At 57.8% G+C, this 17,231-nt stretch overlaps 4 protein-coding genes across 5 annotated transcripts; 2 read left to right on the forward strand and 2 right to left on the reverse strand.

Moving 5' to 3' along the window:
• Window positions 1–8,240: 8,240 nt before the first annotated feature.
• Window positions 8,241–9,074, forward strand: FAM110D (family with sequence similarity 110 member D; the record flags this gene model as incomplete). Its single annotated transcript, XM_084243565.1, has 1 exon — window positions 8,241–9,074. The coding sequence occupies exon 1, from the start codon at window positions 8,256–8,258 to the stop codon at window positions 9,072–9,074; it is 819 nt and encodes a 272-aa protein (XP_084099691.1). The 5' UTR covers window positions 8,241–8,255.
• Window positions 9,075–10,665: 1,591 nt separating this feature from the next.
• Window positions 10,666–13,510, reverse strand: LOC311177664 (uncharacterized protein C1orf232; the record flags this gene model as incomplete). 2 transcript variants are annotated; one of them, XM_084243872.1, is made up of 4 exons in its annotated part: window positions 10,666–10,966; window positions 12,108–12,205; window positions 12,285–12,368; window positions 13,427–13,510. In XM_084243872.1, the coding sequence occupies 4 exons, from the start codon at window positions 13,508–13,510 to the stop codon at window positions 10,666–10,668; spliced, it is 567 nt and encodes a 188-aa protein (XP_084099998.1). The 2 variants fall into 2 exon arrangements, with proteins under 2 accessions (XP_084099998.1, XP_084099997.1); XM_084243871.1 differs by having other exon boundaries at window positions 12,285–12,428.
• Window positions 13,511–14,970: 1,460 nt separating this feature from the next.
• Window positions 14,971–15,689, forward strand: ZNF593 (zinc finger protein 593; the record flags this gene model as incomplete). The annotated part of the gene is made up of 3 exons (XM_084244110.1): window positions 14,971–15,170; window positions 15,384–15,446; window positions 15,548–15,689. 3 exons carry the CDS (start codon window positions 14,971–14,973, stop codon window positions 15,687–15,689), a joined length of 405 nt encoding a protein of 134 aa, XP_084100236.1.
• A 471-nt stretch (window positions 15,690–16,160) lies between these two features.
• ZNF593OS (ZNF593 opposite strand) lies at window positions 16,161–16,621 on the reverse strand (the record flags this gene model as incomplete). The annotated part of the gene is made up of 2 exons (XM_084244111.1): window positions 16,161–16,319; window positions 16,577–16,621. 2 exons carry the CDS (start codon window positions 16,619–16,621, stop codon window positions 16,161–16,163), a joined length of 204 nt encoding a protein of 67 aa, XP_084100237.1.
• Window positions 16,622–17,231: the final 610 nt, after the last annotated feature.

Here is a 17,231-nt window from a genome sequence, read left to right on the forward strand (position 1 = left end):
ACGTGACAGAGCACCTCCCTGGCCACCACTCAATGCCAACCTTATAACTCTCCTTTGCAGGGGCCCCACTATCAAAAGCCCCCCAAAACTCACTTACTAAAGACCATGGAGATATTGGTTACTTGGGTGCTCAAGGCTGCACAGCATTCACCGCAACCCTCAACACCTGTTCCCATACCTTCCACCATTTCAGCGCTGTGCTCAAGACAAAACACTACTTTCTGCACCCAAACACCAGGCAGGTCTGTGCCTCCCCTTCGGTGGCAGACGGCCGCTGCGGAGTGTGAGGTAGACAAGTGGCGCAAGCACTTAGGTAAGAGAAAGGACAAATTAATTAACTTGTCAAATCCTTCCTCTCAGAGGACATGAATACCATAGGATCCCGCGTGAAGAAGTATTGTTCCCAGCAAAGACAGGACGTCCATTTTTATGCTCTAGTCGGTAGCGGGGCATTTGCAATCATGGCATGTGATGGTGTATGGCGGCCAAGGAACATTCTGCAACATTAAGCAATCAATTTAACATTTTTATATGAAGACTAGGCATAATAGGCAGGAAGCTTCGTGCCAATTCTTTGCTGTTATGATTCTAGACATTCTGTTATTTAATGAGATGGTGTGGTATGAGATAGGATTTATATGATAGAAATGATAAATTATCGTTTCTAAACTTAAGTATGGATTTCAGAATTTTATTTTCAATTCTGGTTGCTACTAGCTCAGAAGAGCAAAATATCACTCACTGAAATTTTTAAAAACTAAATCCAAAAAAACCCCCAAAAAAACCAGACCGAGGAGACTGTCTAATGAGGCATTACTGTCAGGTGAACATAAAACATGTAAAACTGTAATTGCAACAACAAAATTAGTCATCGTGCTAACACCAAGACAAGAAAAATAGATCTTGTGGAGTAAAAATACAAAAATTTATGAAATGTTTGTCCAGGCAGAGGGTAGAATTCTTGCCATAGAAACCCCTCTCTCCTGTGTTCCCCACTTGACTTCTAGATCGGATGTTTTCGTTCCCTGCAGTGCACCTGAAGGCACCCAGATGAAGACAGGGCTGGGGGTGGGGCTGCTGGAGATGTGGATGAAGATGTGGAGACAGGGTGGAGTGAGGTCTGCGATGGCGGCTGCCCTCCTTCCGACCCTTGCTCCCGTCCAGGGCCCTGAAGTTCCACCGAGGCAACAGAGCAGCAAGGCCAGCGGGTCACGAGCTGGCTCGCGGGAGGTAGACTCAGAGCAGGCGTTCCTGAACCATCTGCCAGCTAGGTGACCCGGTGAGTTATTTCACGCTAGCTGCCCCCGTTTCCTTACCAGCTCTGACAGGGGCTAGGGAGGGGGAGAGAGGGGGAAGACACTCTTCCTGGTAGAGTGAGAAATCTGCACACACACATTGTTTATGGCCTACCTGCTCTGAGATAATTTTCTAGCCCAAGGGCACATCTGGAGAGTGTGGGAGCCACTGCCATCTGAAGCCTCAGCATGGTGGGGCGCGCCTGAGGCCAGGTGTCCAGGAGGGTGATAAGGAGCTCCAGGGCTGGACATCACGAGCTCCAGGCCATGGTGAGGGACTAACTGCTGAACGACTGTCTTTATTCAACTCACTATAAAAAGCCAGCTGGAGGGGCCTCCCTGGTGGCACAAGGGGTTAAGTGCAGCACTATGAAACTATGGGCAGCCACTGAAGCACAGGTTTGATCACAAGTTCGATCCCTGGCTGGGGAGTTGACCCACATGGCGCAGCAGACCTCTCCTGTCTCGCCCGCTGCTCCCCTCAGCAGTGCATTTCAGTCAGTCCACCTGTTCTGTTCCCTACTCTGTCTCTGGTGAATACTCTCACCACCCCCCATCTCCACCCCCACCTCTAGCCTCTACCTCAGTTCTTGTATGCATAAATAAATAAATCTTTTTTTAAATTTATTATTTATACAAGCATGGGGGCACAATCCAGAGGTGTGAGAGGGTGAGAGAATTCACCCGAGATAGAGCAGGGAGCAGAACAGGCAGAAGGACCGAAGTACACTGCTGAGGGGAGCAGCGGGTGAGACAGGAGAGGTCTGCTGCGCCATGTGGGAATCTCCCTGGCTGGCGGGGAATCGAACCGGCACTTCAGAGGCTGCAGACAGCTTCACCGGGGAGGCCCCCCAAATAAATAAATCTTAAAAAATAAAAGCCAGCTGGAAATGAAATGTTAAGCCGGTGTCTTTAGGGTGTTAACCACCCTGTCTTTCAGATTGCGGCTGTTTGATTAAAGCTCACCCTTAAGATTCAATTCCTGTCTGGACTTTGTTGGCTGGAGCTCCTGTCTTCCCCTTACAGCTTCACATAGGGTTTTGTGAGAAGCACCTGAGGCAGCGAGCAGAAGCACCTAGCATAACGCCTCAGTGTAAGCGTTGGGCAAATGGTGGGGTTACTCGCACCCGAGCCAGACCTCTAAAAGGAGAAACACTATTCTACTCACCCACTCATTAGCAAAGTTCATTAGCAACATGTAGGTGTTCAGGAAAAAAACACTGACGACACCTTCCCCTCCATTCGCCCACTGTGCCCCTCCTCTCCTGCCCACAGCTCGGACTGGGCAGTGATGCCGCTGTCTCCAAGCAGCGGCCACACCCCTCGCGGGGAGAGGGCACTGCAGCCAGACTATTGTTGTGGCTGAGATTCTTTCCGCAACGGAAAGCCCTGCCTGAAAGGAGAGCTGCTCTCATCTCTGTGGGGGCTCACACGAGGCCAGCTGGGGGGCTTCTGCCTTGGCCAGGCTGCTGGGCCTTACAGCCACTGCCGCTGAGCCCTCTCCCTTGGCTGAGCCTCCTGAGGCCCTTTTCTCATGTCCAGCCTGGTTTTTCTCAGGGTTCCCATCACCTCACTGAATCCATCTCCTCACAGAACCCTCCTTTCTCTGCACCCCACCTTTTTTCCAAGCTCACCTGAGCCTCTCCCCTGTCTTCCAGCAACCCCTTCCTTAGCCTCCAACCTCCTAACCTCCCACCTCCCATCCCACCATCCCCAGAAACTCCTTTCAGGAAGTTTTGGAAGCTTCCTGCCCCATGGGGCAAATCAAATGCACCCCAATACCCCCTGCTTTGTCCTTCGGCCATCACAGTGCTGCTCTGTGCTTTGTCTCTATCCGAATGTCCTTCACATACCCGCTGCCCCCGACCTCCCACAGGCTGACACCAAAACCGTGTCTGATCCAGCTGCTGAGCCCCTGCACCGCACCTTGTTCAACATGATTTGTTGACAACAGCTGAGAGCCACTGTGGGGTGAGAAGAGGAGGATTCAGACCAGTGGTGTCAGCGAAGTGCTGCTGCTGGGCCACGCTGAGGCAGCTGATTTAACATCTGCCCAGCACCTCTGCCTTCTCAGCCAATGCTTTTGTGCCATTTAAGAGCAGGCTCTCGCTCCAGCCCACACAGAAGGAGATCCAGAGAGGCTACATCCTTGTCAGAGGCCACACAGTGAGGGAGGACCAGGGTTAGAGTCAGAGGCAGGGCGGAGGGGTATGCTGGGGGCGTCGCTGGCTGATGAGGGTGATACACATTTCTCCTCTGCCAAGCGAGGGTCTGGGCCTGGGTCTGAGACTGGATCTGAAGAGCCTCTGGCCTGTCCATCTCTCCCCGTTCTCTCCTGGGAGAAGTGGGCTCTGACTCAGGCCCATTCCAATCAGCCTTCAAGGTGATCCGGGAATGAGCTCGGAAACAGGCAGGAAACATCACTCAGGTTTGGCCTCTCTTTCTGCCTGGCTCTAGAGTCGGAAGGAGCCACTTTAAGGCTTTCCCTGGGGACCCTTGACACCACAAAGACAGATGATCCAGTTCACAGCAAGTGCAGCCACCAGGCCACAGGCAGGACGCAGCTCTACTTCTTTACTCCTCACCTGCTTCCCGGGCCTGCTAACTCTTTCAGGGCTCTCACCCAGAGGAAAGCCCAAGTTGACTACCCTTCGAGACTCTGCCCTGCCAAAATGGTGGGGGGTCGGGCCCACTGGCATCCTAGACAGAGTCCTGTCTCTCTTGTAGCCTGGGAGCTTCTGAGAACCAGGCTCTTTCACCACTGGAGACCCCTGAGGGCAGAGCTGCGTCCCCCACCCTTGCGCTGGGAGCTCCCAGGGCTGAGGCTGTGTCTCGCCCCACAGAGTGCTCCGGAGGGGCCGCAGGGTCACTTCTGGTGACCCTCCTCAGTCCAGGGGCTGCCCAGGGCAGCCCCTGCGTTGCACTAAGAAGCCCCATTTTCTGTAGCCCAGCATCTGGCCTTCGTTCCTGGAAAGGGATGAGAAGGGGGCCCCTGCCTGCCCTTCCATCCAACCCGGATGCTCCTTTAAGACCAAAGGGATGGGGGTTGTATCAGGAGTCAGACACAACAGCCCCATCCTCCCCCTCCGGCACAGGCCAGGTTTCCTGCCATTGACAGCATCCCAGCTGGGCCCTGCCCAGCCTCCATGCTTAACCCTTTTATGACCAGATCTCAGGGCCAATGGTCTGCACCCCCAAACATCTTTTGTAAAATTAAGAGAATGAAAGCACTTGTTTCACTGGATTGTTTTTGAGGATTAAACATGTTAATCCCTGTGCGAAGTGCTCAGAACAGCCCCTAGCCTATATTAATCTCATCTTAAAAGTTAGTAATCTTGGGCCTCCCCGGTGGCGCAGCGGTTGAGCACTGGGTTGCGAAGCTGCCCGCAGCCTCTGCAGCGCTGGTTTGATTCCCAGCTGCCTCCCGGCCACCGGAGGAGGGTCCTGCATGGTGCGCAGACCTCTCCTGCCGCCCGCTGCTCCCCTCAGCAGTGTACTTCGGTCCTTCTGCCTGCTCTGCTCCCCACTCTGGCTCTGGTGAATTCTCTCACACCCCCCCCCCCCCCCCCGCCGTGCTTCTGACTGTACCCAGTGCTTGTATAAATAAACAAATCTTTAAAAAAAAAAAAAAGTTAGCGATCTTTCCTACTGGTGTGAGCTTGGATAAGTCATTTCACCTCTCCGAGTCTCAGCCTCTTCAGCTTGAAAAGCAATCAAATCTACTCCCCAAAGATGGCCCTGGGGTGAGTGGTGATAATGTACCTGAAAGATCTTGTAAAGGGTAGTAACAATAAAATATGGACCTATCCTGGGGGGGAATTTCCCTTTAATTAGGTCATAAGAGTCTCTTGCAAGGACATGGGCTTTCAGTGTCAAGCTCATTACCTGACTTGACAGGCAGAGTGTGCAGTGGATTTGCAGCTGGGCTCCAGAAAGTCTCTTCCCCCATCTGAGTCTCTTCCCCTATCTGAGCCCTTTTCCTTACCATTGAGTGGCAACCCTGCTGGAACCCCATCTAGGGTTGTTGGGGAGTCAAAGGAGATCAAAGATCACAACCTTGTGTTTTGCAAACATTTAAAGAGGTAAGGGAGGGAGAGGGATTTGTGGGGATTGGCAAACTTGGGGGGGGGGCGGTGGGATTGGTCTTGGAGCTCTGGGTGCTGAGGCATTTGCCTTCTGCAGGTAGGAAGGCTGCCTCCTGGTACCAGTACTACGGGAACAAGGCTTCCCCTCGAGACATGAAATGTCAGAATAAGAAACTGCACCAACTCTAGAAGGCCTCAATGAGGGCAGAGGAGGAAGGGAGACCCACCCAGTCTGGAAGCTAGAATCATCCCTTCATCATCCTCTTGCCAGCCAATCCCATGTGCCATCAGAAGACCTGGGGGAGAGGCCCCTCCAATGGGCTCCTGGGTGACCTTCATGCCTAGACTTGCGGGGACAAGCTCCCCCTGCTCATCTGTGGCACCACTGCCCTCCCACCCCCTTAGGCTGCAGATTCTTGGCCTCACCCCATGAGAGCAGGCTCAACACATCCATACATCCCTACCGGGACAGGTCTAAACCTGCTGCAGAGGAAAAGGCACCACTGTCAACTAGTGCTCTGTTCTGTGCTCCCCTTTTCACCAAGAGTGCCTGCCAAGGCCTAGCAGAGGGGGCTGACCCCACATCAACAGGTGGTGCCCACTCCAGGCCTCTGGGGGAAGCCTGGGATTCAGGAGAGTTTGTTTGGGGTCCTGGCTGTGTCCCAACCTCACTATGCCTCTTTGCAAATCATTTTACCTGTCAGGGCCTGTGTGGCCATCTGTAAAAGAAAGGAGCTGGACCTGGCCCAAAGGTCCTCGCCAGCGCTGACTCTGTGGTCAGGAAGGAGTTAATGGAAGCCAGGCACCAGGTCAGGAAGGCGAGGGTTAATCTGGGGGGGTGGAGGCTCTCAGCTTTTCCTGTGGAGAGTGAGGTTTGGCTGCCACCAAAGTTACTTCCAGTCCCTGCTGTCCCTCCTGCCCTCAGTCTGGCCCTGCGCAGGGACCCCTGCATTTAGCCTCCCCACACAGAGGTGAGTGCACCCTGGGCCCAGGGCTGGGGTGGGTGGGCATCCAGGGACCCGTGGGCAGAGGGGATGGCTGCAAGCCAAGGAGGACAGCCCCCCAGTCTGCTTCCACAGCTGAGGCCTTGGGCACAGCCAGGACCACTAAGCCAAGAGTGTGAGAAGGTGGACAAAGGGATGGAGGGCACAAGGATGTCCCCTAGACTTCTGGGGCAGAATGTCTGTGGTCTGACAGCAAGGCCGCCTAGGGGCAGGGAAGAGGCAGCGGACAGCAGGCTATTTTGGTCCCTGTGTTTAGGACTTTTTATAGCCTCGCTGCTGAGGGCTAGGAAGAGGAGGAGGGGACAGAAAGGTACCTATGAGGTCAGACAACCACGATGCCCTCCCGGGACCTTGGAATCTGATGGTTGCCTGGTATAGTCCTTGGGAGACAGGAGATAAGGTGCTTCCAGACTCTCCCTTGCTACTTGGGTTGCCTCTCACCAACTACCTATGCACTGACTTACCAGAAAGTAGGAGAGAGAGAGAGTGTGTGTGTGTGTGTGTGTGTGTGTGTGTGTGAAGCTGAACAGGTTAATCTGGGGAGAGTGGGGTTGGCACCGTCTCTGCCCCCTGGCCTCTCAGCTAGGCAACCCTCCCCCATCCCTGGAGTGTTCTGTTCCTTTGTTACCTCCATACCCAAGGTCCAAGGTTCCTTTACCCCCAGAACTGTCGTGTCCCTCTCAGCCTAAGGGAGGACGGGGCAAGCAGGAGGCAGGGGTGGGGTAGGATGGGAAGGGTGTGCGGAGCCATGTGGGTGGCCCATTCTGTTACTGCCAATAGAACTGTCAGCTCTTGATTTACAGCCCCTCCTCGTCCCTCTCCTGGCACAAGGGAGGTGGAGAACAAGGGTCAGAGGGTCTCAGGAGGAGAAGGGGCAAGGACCCTGAGGGCAGACTTCTGGGAGTGCAAGTTATTGGGAAGAATTCATGGAAGCAGCTTTTCCAGGAGGCCAGGACGGCCCATCTCTAACTGAAATTGCTTGATTTTAAAGCCGTGGGAACAGATGCAGAGCATCAAAGGGCAGCTCTGGGAAAGTGCGAGCCAGCCTCTAGTTCTGGATGGCACTGCAAGAGACCCAGGCTCCAGTCCTCACCCCTGACTCCCACTGAGTAAGCCCTCTCCCCTGGGGCCAGCTTCCTCTCCTATGAAGTGGAAATGCAGATGCACACAATGTGATGCTCACAGCTGAGCGTTCTGGAATTCCCTGGCAGGGCGGCAGAGCTGGGGCAGGTAGCTGACCAACATGACCTGGTCACCACCTCCCTCTCTTTCCCTGATGGCCCTGCTGGGCCTGGGCAGGGCAGTTGGCTGCAATTACTGGAGGTTCCTACCCAGTGGTTATATCCCTGACCTCCGCGCGTGGGGGCGGGAAGGGTGGGCCTGCTGGAGCCAGTCTGTGGCTGGGAAGCCTCCTTGTCTTAGACTTAAAGTTGCTGGGTTGGGAAGAGGTATTTTTTCCGGTTGAAGCTACTTTCGGGAATTAAGCCCGGACCAGCCCCGTTTCCTTTTCCAAGTGCCCTGCTTGCTGATGCTTGCTTGGCATGGTCCTGTGGCCACATTGGAGCACCCTCGAAGAGGCATGTGTTTCTGAGTGGTCAGGGAGCTCCCGCCCACTGTCTTTGCGGGATGGGGGAAGGGACAGCTTGGGCCTCTGCCCCAGGGCAAGGCACTAGGGGACTTGCATGGGGGAGGGGTGGCTGTCGATCCTGTTCCCAGGAATGCCTGCAGGAAAGGGGCGAGGCCGCTGTCTGCTCTCCATGACCATTCCTCTTTTCTCGCAGGTTCCAGGGAGCCCAGCCAATTGCCCTCTGCTCAGCTAGCTGCCTCCTGCTAGTGGCTTATGGGGTACAGTCCTACCCTGCCCTGCTAAGATGCTCCTGGCCTCTCCCTCCGGTTTGTCCAGGGGACGCACCCCCAGCGCGGTGGAGAGGCTGGAGGCCGACAAAGCCAAGTACGTCAAGACGCACCAGGTGATCGCACGACGACAGGAGCCAGCCCTACGCGGGGGTCCTGGGCCTCTCACGCCGCACCCCTGCAATGAGCTAGGGCCCCCCGCCTCGCCCAGGACACCCAGATCCGCGCGCCGTGGCAGCGGGCGACGATTGCCTCGGCCCGACTCCCTCATCTTCTACCGCCAGAAGCGGGACTGCAAGGCTTCGGTGAACAAGGAGAACGCCAAAGGCCAGGGGCTGGTGCGGCGCCTCTTCCTGGGCTCCCCGCGAGACGCCGCCGCGACCAGCCCGGGACCCGCCGAGCGCCCCGCGGCTGCCGGGGCGTGGGCCGCGCCGCCCGAGGCCGGGGAGGCGGCGGGCAAGCGGGCGCTGTGCCCCACGTGCTCGCTGCCGCTGTCGGAGAAGGAGCGCTTCTTCAACTACTGCGGCCTGGAGCGCGCGCTGGTGGAGCTGCTGGGCGCCGAGCGCTTCTCCCCGCAGAGCTGGGGCGCCGACGCCCCCGCCCCGCCCGGGGCCCCGCCGCCGCCGCCGGGCTCCCGGGACGCCAGCGACTGGACGTCCAGCGACGGCGGCGGGGAGCGCGCGGCCGCGGCCGGGGGCGGCGGCGGCTCGGAGGCGGCGGGCTCGGCGCGCGGCGGGCGCCCCGCGGTGTCGGTGGTGGAGCGCAACGCGCGCGTCATCCAGTGGCTGTACGGCTGCCAGCGCGCCCGCGCGCCGCCGCTCGAGTCCGCCGTGTGAGCGCGGCCGGCGGGGCGGCGGGCGGGGCCGGGGGCCGCGGGGCAGCCCCGGGCGCGGGCGCGCAGCTGCCTGGGGCGAGCCCCTCCCGCCCGCCGCGCCGAGAGATCCCCAAGGCCCCGCTCTTCGCGGGGGCGGGGGCGGCCTCGCGGCCCCGGATCTGAGGACTAGAAGCTGCGGGCGGGGCGGGGCGGGGGGGCTTGAGAACCTGCTGAATCAAGTCCCGGCGTTGTTGAAACAGATGCCGAGGAAGGGGCGGGCGGGTGCGCGCGGTTACGCGGGGGGTTTGGCGTGTGGGTGCCGGGCCGACTCTGTGACGAGCAGGCCCCCAGCCTCTGGGCCGCAACTGCTCCCCTCGGTCATTCACGCGGTTCTGAAACGGCCGTGGGCGCGCAGGGCAAGGCGCACGGCGGGCAGGGGGTGCCCGGTAACGAGCGCGAGCCGCGAAGACGGCCCGGTGGCCACTCGGGAGTGGTTAGCTCGGACGCTGTTATGGTCGCTCCACCCGCCTGTCCCAGCGAGCGCTGGGAGCCACAGCAGCCGTTCTGGGGCAGGGTCCACTCCAGGAATCTGGGCTCCACCACCCCTAAAAGGCCCCAGTTCCTGGAGTCCTGCTGCCCCCTATTGGCTCCTAAGGAGGAGGCGCGGAGAGTGGAGGATCCAGAACTGAGAACTAGAAGGGTCACTTTTTTGAGCCAGGATTTTGCCAACTCTTGGCCTCCCATCCTGCCACTGTCTTCTTTCCCTTCAAAGACACTCAGGGGCCTCCCCGGTGGCGCAGCGGGTTGAGCGCTGCTCTGTGAAGCTGTCCGCAGCCTCTGCAGTGCAGGTTCGATTCCCGGCCCGCCAGGGAGAGTCCCACATGGCGTGGCAGACCTCTCCTGCCTCGCCCGCTGCTCCCCTCAGCAGTGTCTTCGGTTCTGCTCCCTGCTCTATCTCTGGTGAATTCTATCACCCCCCACACTTCTGGCCTGTACCCCAGTTCTTGTATAAATAAATCTTTAAAAAAAAACAAAACCACTCAGGTTCACCTGTCTTTCCCACTGGTCTTGTTCACGGTCCTTCCTTTACCTGGGTTACCTACCCCTGTCCACTCATTCAGCTAAGGTTACATAGATCCATTTTCGCTCAGGAATCCCTGCGTCCTCACCTCCTCTGCACTCTCAAGTACAGCCCTATTTTCGTTCCTCAATCCTTCACTTTGTGTGAGAACCACTGACAGTGAGTTCTCTCCTAGTATCTGACCTTCCTGCTGCACGGGACACACAGTAGGGCCTCAGCCACGTTGGTCGAATTAAAAGTCTGGACAGGACAATAGGTCCTGTCCTCTGGGGCTTCCCGCTTCTTGGAAAGTTGGACCCCGAACTGACCACAATCCAACCTGATACCTGGATTGTCTCTGGCCATTTTCTACCTTTACGTTTGTGGGAAAGGAGGTGCAGACCCCCCCGAGCTGTACCCGTCTTGAGGTTGCCCCTCTCCCCCGCCAAAGAGCCTCTCCGCCGTCTGGACAGAAGCACGCGGCCACTCGGGTGTCCGGCCAGGGTGTTTATGGGAGCGGGAGGAAGAGCAGGGGCTCAGGTCGGCCGGCCGGCTAGTCGCCCTTGGGTGCAGCCTTCACCCTCATTTCGGCCAGTTTGTGGGTGAGGAAGCCCCACTTGAAGCCGGCCGCGGGGTCAGCCTCCCGGGGCTCGCGACGCTCGACGGCGTCCTCCGCGGCCTCCTCCCCGGCCTCAGGGTCCGGCTCCCGGGCGGCCTCGGCGCCGCGCAGAATGGACGCCGCCGCCGCCTGCTGCTGCTGCCACCTGCTGGCGAACGCGTCCCAGAGCCCCGGCCCGCGCGGCGCGGCCTCCACGGCCGCCGAGGCCTGCGGGGGGGGCGGCGCAGCCAGAGGGCTGCGGAGAGGGGTGGGGTCAGGGGCTGGCGGGAGGCCGGGAGAGCGCGCGGAGAGAAGGCGGGGTCGAGGGGCGCGCACCGGGCCCGAGCAGCCCAGGCGGGGTCCGCGGCCGCAGCGCAGAGCCGGCGCAGGGGCTGGAGGTGCCCGCGAGACCGGGCAGATCAGGGCTTGGAGGCCCGGGGCGGGCTCCGGGGCGCGCCGGGAAAGGCCTCCGCGGCGAGACAGACCAGGGCGCCGGGATCGGGATCCCTGGCCAAGGGTGGAGCCCTGAAGACAGGCGGGAAGGGGCCAGTCAGGTCAAGTACCGGGATGGAGGGAACACTGGGGAGAAGAAGGGGGGTGCGACCCCGGGGAAGGAGAAAGATCTAGGTCAGAGGTTTAGGGGAGAGGGGACTCTGGAGTTAGGAAATATGCGGGGAAGAACAATGAATAACAATCGAAGGGGGGTGAGGAGGCTTGAGGTAGGATCCTCAGGCCAGAGGGAGAGATCTGGAAGGGAGGATACCCTAGGGCAAGAGTGACACCCCTCCAGGGGAGAGGAACAGAGAAATGTCCAGGGGTGTGTGTGCAAGGTTGGGGATGGCACTAGGCGGATGACTCAGGATGAGACCCAACCGCCCCCCACCCCCAGCGTCAAAGACCTAAGACAGGGCTTCCTGAACTCGTGTGCCTCGGTCCTCAGGGAACTTGCTGAAAACGTGGGTTCCAGACCTCGGGTCACCTGCTAACCAACCTCTGAAGGAGGGCCTGGGAATCTGTGTTTGATGAGCTCCCTGCAGGATAAGCGTTTAGATCTGTACTTGGGAATCACTGATCTGGACCCCCTCTCGTCCACACCTAAAGGTTCTCTCCTCTGTTCCTGGTTCTAGGGAGACCTCCCTCCCAAGTGGGTGGGGAGAGAGAGCCTATAACACCTTCCAGCCTCTCAATCCCCACAGCTGGTAAATTCCTTCTGAGATATGTGTAATCTCCCGGATATGCTGATATGGCCTCTTTCCTCCTGAGAAACAGAGATAGTCAGTGCCCCAGCCCTCCTTCTGGGTCAGAAGGATAGGCAACAGACCAGATGGAAAGGACATCAGAGAAGGGGGACCCCCAGACCTGTCCCAGAACACCCTCCCCCCAACACACACACATACTGATCAGCACAGGGCTCCGGTGGCAGCAGCTTGTCCTCATCGTCTTTGTTAAACAGAGATGACATTGTCAGCCAACCTTTCACCCCAACCCCTTGAACCTGGGAAGAAGGGGCTGAGTCAGGGGAGGGCCCCAGCACCACCTCCAAGATTCAACAACAGCCTCTGACGAGAACTCACCCGGCGGGCCAGCTGTGACATGGGATTGAAGGCCTCTTCAGTGGGTTCTGCCGTCTCAGATGCCACTAACACCGGGTTCTCCCTCTGGGATACAAGACACGCCCCCCAAGTAGGAGAGAGGTCCCAAAAGAATGGGTCCTCCCTCTCCCACAGCTAATCTGGAACTCACAACCCAAGCACCCTAAGCCCCACAGAACTAAACACACACCTAGTCACCTCACACCCACCACAAATGCTTTCAGGTACCCTTCAGTCACATACACGGCCAGTGTGGCACATTCCCACGCACGCGGCTGCCCACCCACTGGCACGCACACACACACCCAGGACAGGCCCCACAGCTCACAAAACCTCTTCCCCCATCCAGACGGCAGGACGCAGATGTACACGCACACCATACAAATCGACTGTGCAAACACGTGTACAGAGCCACACAGGCATAGGCTTTGGCCCCAAATGTACACACCTGAAAATGCCCACCCAGTTCACACCTGTACATACACCTTTACTGGGGATTCTACTCTAACACCAATCCCCCTGCAGCCACAGGCACATCTATACAAGCTCACCCATGGACATCAATCTGTTTAGACATACACTGTTCACACACACCAGCCCCCACCGCCCACAGAACGACCCTTGCCACATCTGTTTGGTAACCGTCATATATCACACCCCATACAGGTAAAATGTTCCCAGTTTCAGGCCCTTTTCCATGGCTTCCAAGTCAGGGCAGATATGGCACATAGATGGCTCTGGTCCAGTGTTGCTCCACTGGACCTTCCTCCAGCACTAGGGGTTCACCTCCGCTCAAGGCAAGCTATCCCACTTCTGCATAGCCCTGCCTCTTAGAAAGGTTGTCAAGCTGAGTATGCCCCCTGTGGCCACTGCCCACTGCTTCCAGAAGGGTCTCTTTCACTGGGTAGCCCTTGGATCTTGGCAGTTAGTCTTCTCCTTCCTGAGCTTTCCTGAATGTCCTGACTTTCTGCACGACACCATGACATTTGCATCCCTGAATGTACCATCTGCTTCTGCACAATCATGGCCCCCTCTCTCAGAATCTGTCCCTTGCCCTTCTTTGTACCTGTCACTTGGCTGTCCCTCTGCCCATGCCCCACCCAGCATGCATGGATCATATCTACCTCCTCTGCCAGGTCCTCCTCAGATTCCCCACTCAGGGTCTGTAGCACCTTGGTTTTGTAGGTTTTCCAAAAAGCCTGGTTCATGGCTTCAAAAGAAATGGGCCTGGCACCCAAGTTCAGGAAGTTGGTACCTGAATGGACACCCAATGGGTCTGGCCCCAGGAACTTGGTGAGGCCCAGAGCCTGTCCGGAGATATCAGGTGACTTCATTAAAGATGTACCAGCCTCCCCAGCTGGCACAGTCCCAGCAGATGAACCTGATCTAAAGGAATCTAGGGGGTGGGGGGACAAAGCCAGTCTCTGCCACCTCAGGCCCTTGTCTTGACCCATATAGCCCAAGAATAATAAAGATGTCTCTCCACAGAAGTCTCCCTCCTGAGCCTAGTAATACTTGAATATGATCTCTTGGAATGATTCCAGAAAAATCCTCTTCCATTCATAAAGTCCATTTACAAAGCCTTTGGGCCCAGGCCCAGCACTGTTGCCCGTGTGACTGTAGTACACCAGCTGTGCTCTCAGTAAGGGCACACCCCATTCTCCACTCAGCCTTGTAAACTAGAGTGGGAGGGTCCCCAGGTCCCCAGACTGCACCTTGGGCTTACATTTCACCGCTTTGTCTGGGCTGGAAACCGATTCCTCTCCCCAGGGACGCACGTGCCTACCTCCCTGTTTCCTGGCAACAGGTTCCAAAGACCTGGAACCCTTGAATTATTGCTGAGCTCTTTTGGTCACCTGGAATGCACCAAGCTTTGGAGAATGGGGAAAGGTCTCCTGGCCCTCTCCCCATTGTGAGCACACAACCCCTAAACAGCCAGGATCAGGGGCTCGGAGAAAGAGGACAAAGATGGGAGTCCTTCTATGAGCACCTCCTCTTCTTATGCGAGGAACTGACCCGTCTTCCAACTGACAGGATCCCTGAACGCTGGGTTCTCTGCACAAGTACAGTTCTCCCTCAAGGATTTGGCTGGGGGTGTATGGAGGGTGAGGATCCAAGGGAGTAACTGGGAAGCAATGAGCCGTGGTGAGGGCTTTTTCTGGGAGTGACGGCATCTCAGGGAGTCTCGTGGGGGCCGGCATTTCAAGCGTATTCACTCTCTTTCATTCATTTTTTCATTTACTTACGTCACAGTGTCCAGGGCTTTCCAGAGGTGGTCAAAGCATGCGCCCCTCCTCCCACCGCGAAGTCTAAGATCTAGGAACCAGGAAGGGTGTGAGGGCCAGAGGACGGCGCTGAGATCGTGTGGGCCTTGCGGGAGCGCCCGCAGTTCCCCTGGGGCACGCACTACCCAGAGCCCTGCAGCGGGAGCTGGCGGGTAGGCTCAAGCCTTCAGGTAAGGATGCTTCAGGGCCTCCCCCGAGCTCCATCATTAACCTACGTGGCCGCCTGGGGGCGCTCAAGGCGCGGCCCGCGCCAGTGACGTCATCAGAGGAGGTCGGCCGCAGCTGCTCCGCCCAGGCCGTCGCGTGACGTCACGGAGCAGCCCGGAAACACCGCACGTGTGCTGAGGTTTGGGCTCTGGGTCCGATCCCCTCTGTCACCAATCATGGGTCGCTCCCGCCGGACGGGCGCGCACCGAGCGCACTCCCTGGCCCGTCAGATGAAGGCGAAGCGGCGGCGGCCCGACCTGGATGAGATTCACCGCGAGTTGCGGCCCCAGGTTCCCGGGCGACCCCGACCAGACCAGGGCGCCGAGCCTGATCCGGACCTGCCAGGGTGTGGCCTGTATCGCTGTTTGGCCTGCGCGTGAGTCCTGATCGGGCCTGGCCTGAGAAGAAGGGTCCGCGGTACGGGCCAAGGGTGGCATGGCCGGGGCGCGAGGGGTGCCCTCTTGGGCCCCGTGGGTCTGCTGCTGCTCCCACCCTTACCGGCCTGGGGCCTGGCGTCAGAGGAGCTAGGATCAGGGAGTACCCTAAGGGCGTCACTTCCTTACTCTCCTCCTTACCCCCATCCCTATAGGAGGTACTTCATCGATTCTGCCAACCTGAAGACCCACTTCCGATCCAAAGACCACAAAAAAAGGTATGAGGAAGTTAAGGACAGGGTTGATGGATGGGTGCAGACAGGCGGCAGACAGGGCTTGGGTCTGGTCAGCTCCGAATTCCTATTCTTCTTTTTCCCAGGCTGAAGCAACTGAGTGTGGAGCCTTACAGTCAGAAAGAGGCCGAGAGGGCAGCAGGTATGGGCTCCTATGTGCCTCCCCAGCGGTTGGCAGTGCCCACAGAAGTGTCCACTGACGTCCCTGAGATGGATACATCCAGCTGACATGCGTGGCAGAAGAGCTGCCCATGGACAGTGCTGCATGGACTAGTCTGGGAGAGACTCTTTCAACTTCTGTTAGCCCTGGATTTGGAGAGTAGATTGACTTCTGGGTGACCCTCCCCCCTCAAACACACACAATAAAAAAACTGGATAATGGGGGCTTGCCTCTGACTTGCTAACCCCTGTGCTACTCCCCCAAACTCCTGCCCCTTAAGAGTTTCTCTACTCTTGCTGTGTCCAGGGTCTAGGGTGCTTACTCTCTACTTGATTCAGCTTTGGAACCTGCAGTCTGGTTTTCCCTCAGGAGTCCTGGCATCTGAACTGGAGGAGCCCAGATGCAATGAGAATTGGGGTATGGGATCAGACTTAAACTCCAAAGAAGGCAGGGACTGGCTCCAGAAAAGATGCGTGTTCCCGAGACCGCATCCCCCAGGTTGTCACCTACCCCACAGCCCAGGTGAGTGGCTGCCCTTTTCATCGTGGAGCCTGGGGTTGGGGCCGCTGCCGCTGCTGCTCCACCATCTTCCAGACAGCATAGCAGGAGCCGCCCAGCCCAAGGACAGCCAGCAGTGTTGCCACAGCCCCAGCTAGTGTACTCCGGGGCTCTGCCTTCAACTCCCCAGCAACCTGCATCTGGGGTTCACAGAAGGTGTGCCTGAGAGGTCAGTTGGGGCTTCTGAAAGATATAGGCTGGTGGAGAGATATGGACGCCATAGTGCCCTGGGGAGATTCCACCCCAATCCCTTTTGCTTCACTGCCCATCTGGGCCCTGGCTGCTCAGGCGGCAGGGAACGTGACGGCCTGGCTGTTGGGGGTATCAACCCAGCCCTCAGCCATGGTAGGGGGAGGAAGGAGGCCAATGCCAGGAGCCATGAGCTAGGGGTACTTACCTGTAGCACCCGGAAGTAGCCGGGAGTCAGGCGACGAAATCGCATGGTGGGTGCCTCTAGTCTCCCTGGCAGCCTATGGAGTGGAAGAGGGAATGAGGGCTAGTGGTGTTCATGGTACCAAGAGGTAAAGATAGGAGCAGAGAGGTTCCTGACCTCTCATATGCATGAGAGCCATGGCCTCAGAGGATGCTCACCAGGTCTGCCCTCCCAAGTCTGGCAGTGGGTGGGGCTGCTGGGCCTTTAAATCTGGTCTCTCCCTCACCCTCCCATCCCTACCCGCCTTGCCAGCTTTAGGAGCAGCTGTCAGGAGAGATCAGCATCAGGCCTGAGCAGCACCTCCCCCATCTACAGGAGAGGCCAGCTGGATAGGCAGGAGAGGCCTTGCCTGGCAGCACAGAGAGCCAGGCCTGGACCAGGTACTGGGGGAGCCTCCTCAGACTGCCCTGACCTCAGATAAATGGGTGTCACCAATCAGCTCTCAGCATAGGAGGGAGAAGGTGCCTTATTAGCCCCTGCCCTCCAAACTATCGTCCTTTTCACTTGGTTTCTGTTACATCAACCGCCCTACCACAGGGAAAGGCACATTTCATACTTCTCCCGAAGATGGAGTTACTTAGAAGTCTTCCCTATCCTTGGCTCAAGGACAATACTAAAA

Source organism: Talpa europaea, assembly GCF_964194135.1.
Source record: "Talpa europaea genome assembly, chromosome: 9".
Taxonomy (NCBI): domain Eukaryota; kingdom Metazoa; phylum Chordata; class Mammalia; order Eulipotyphla; family Talpidae; genus Talpa; species Talpa europaea.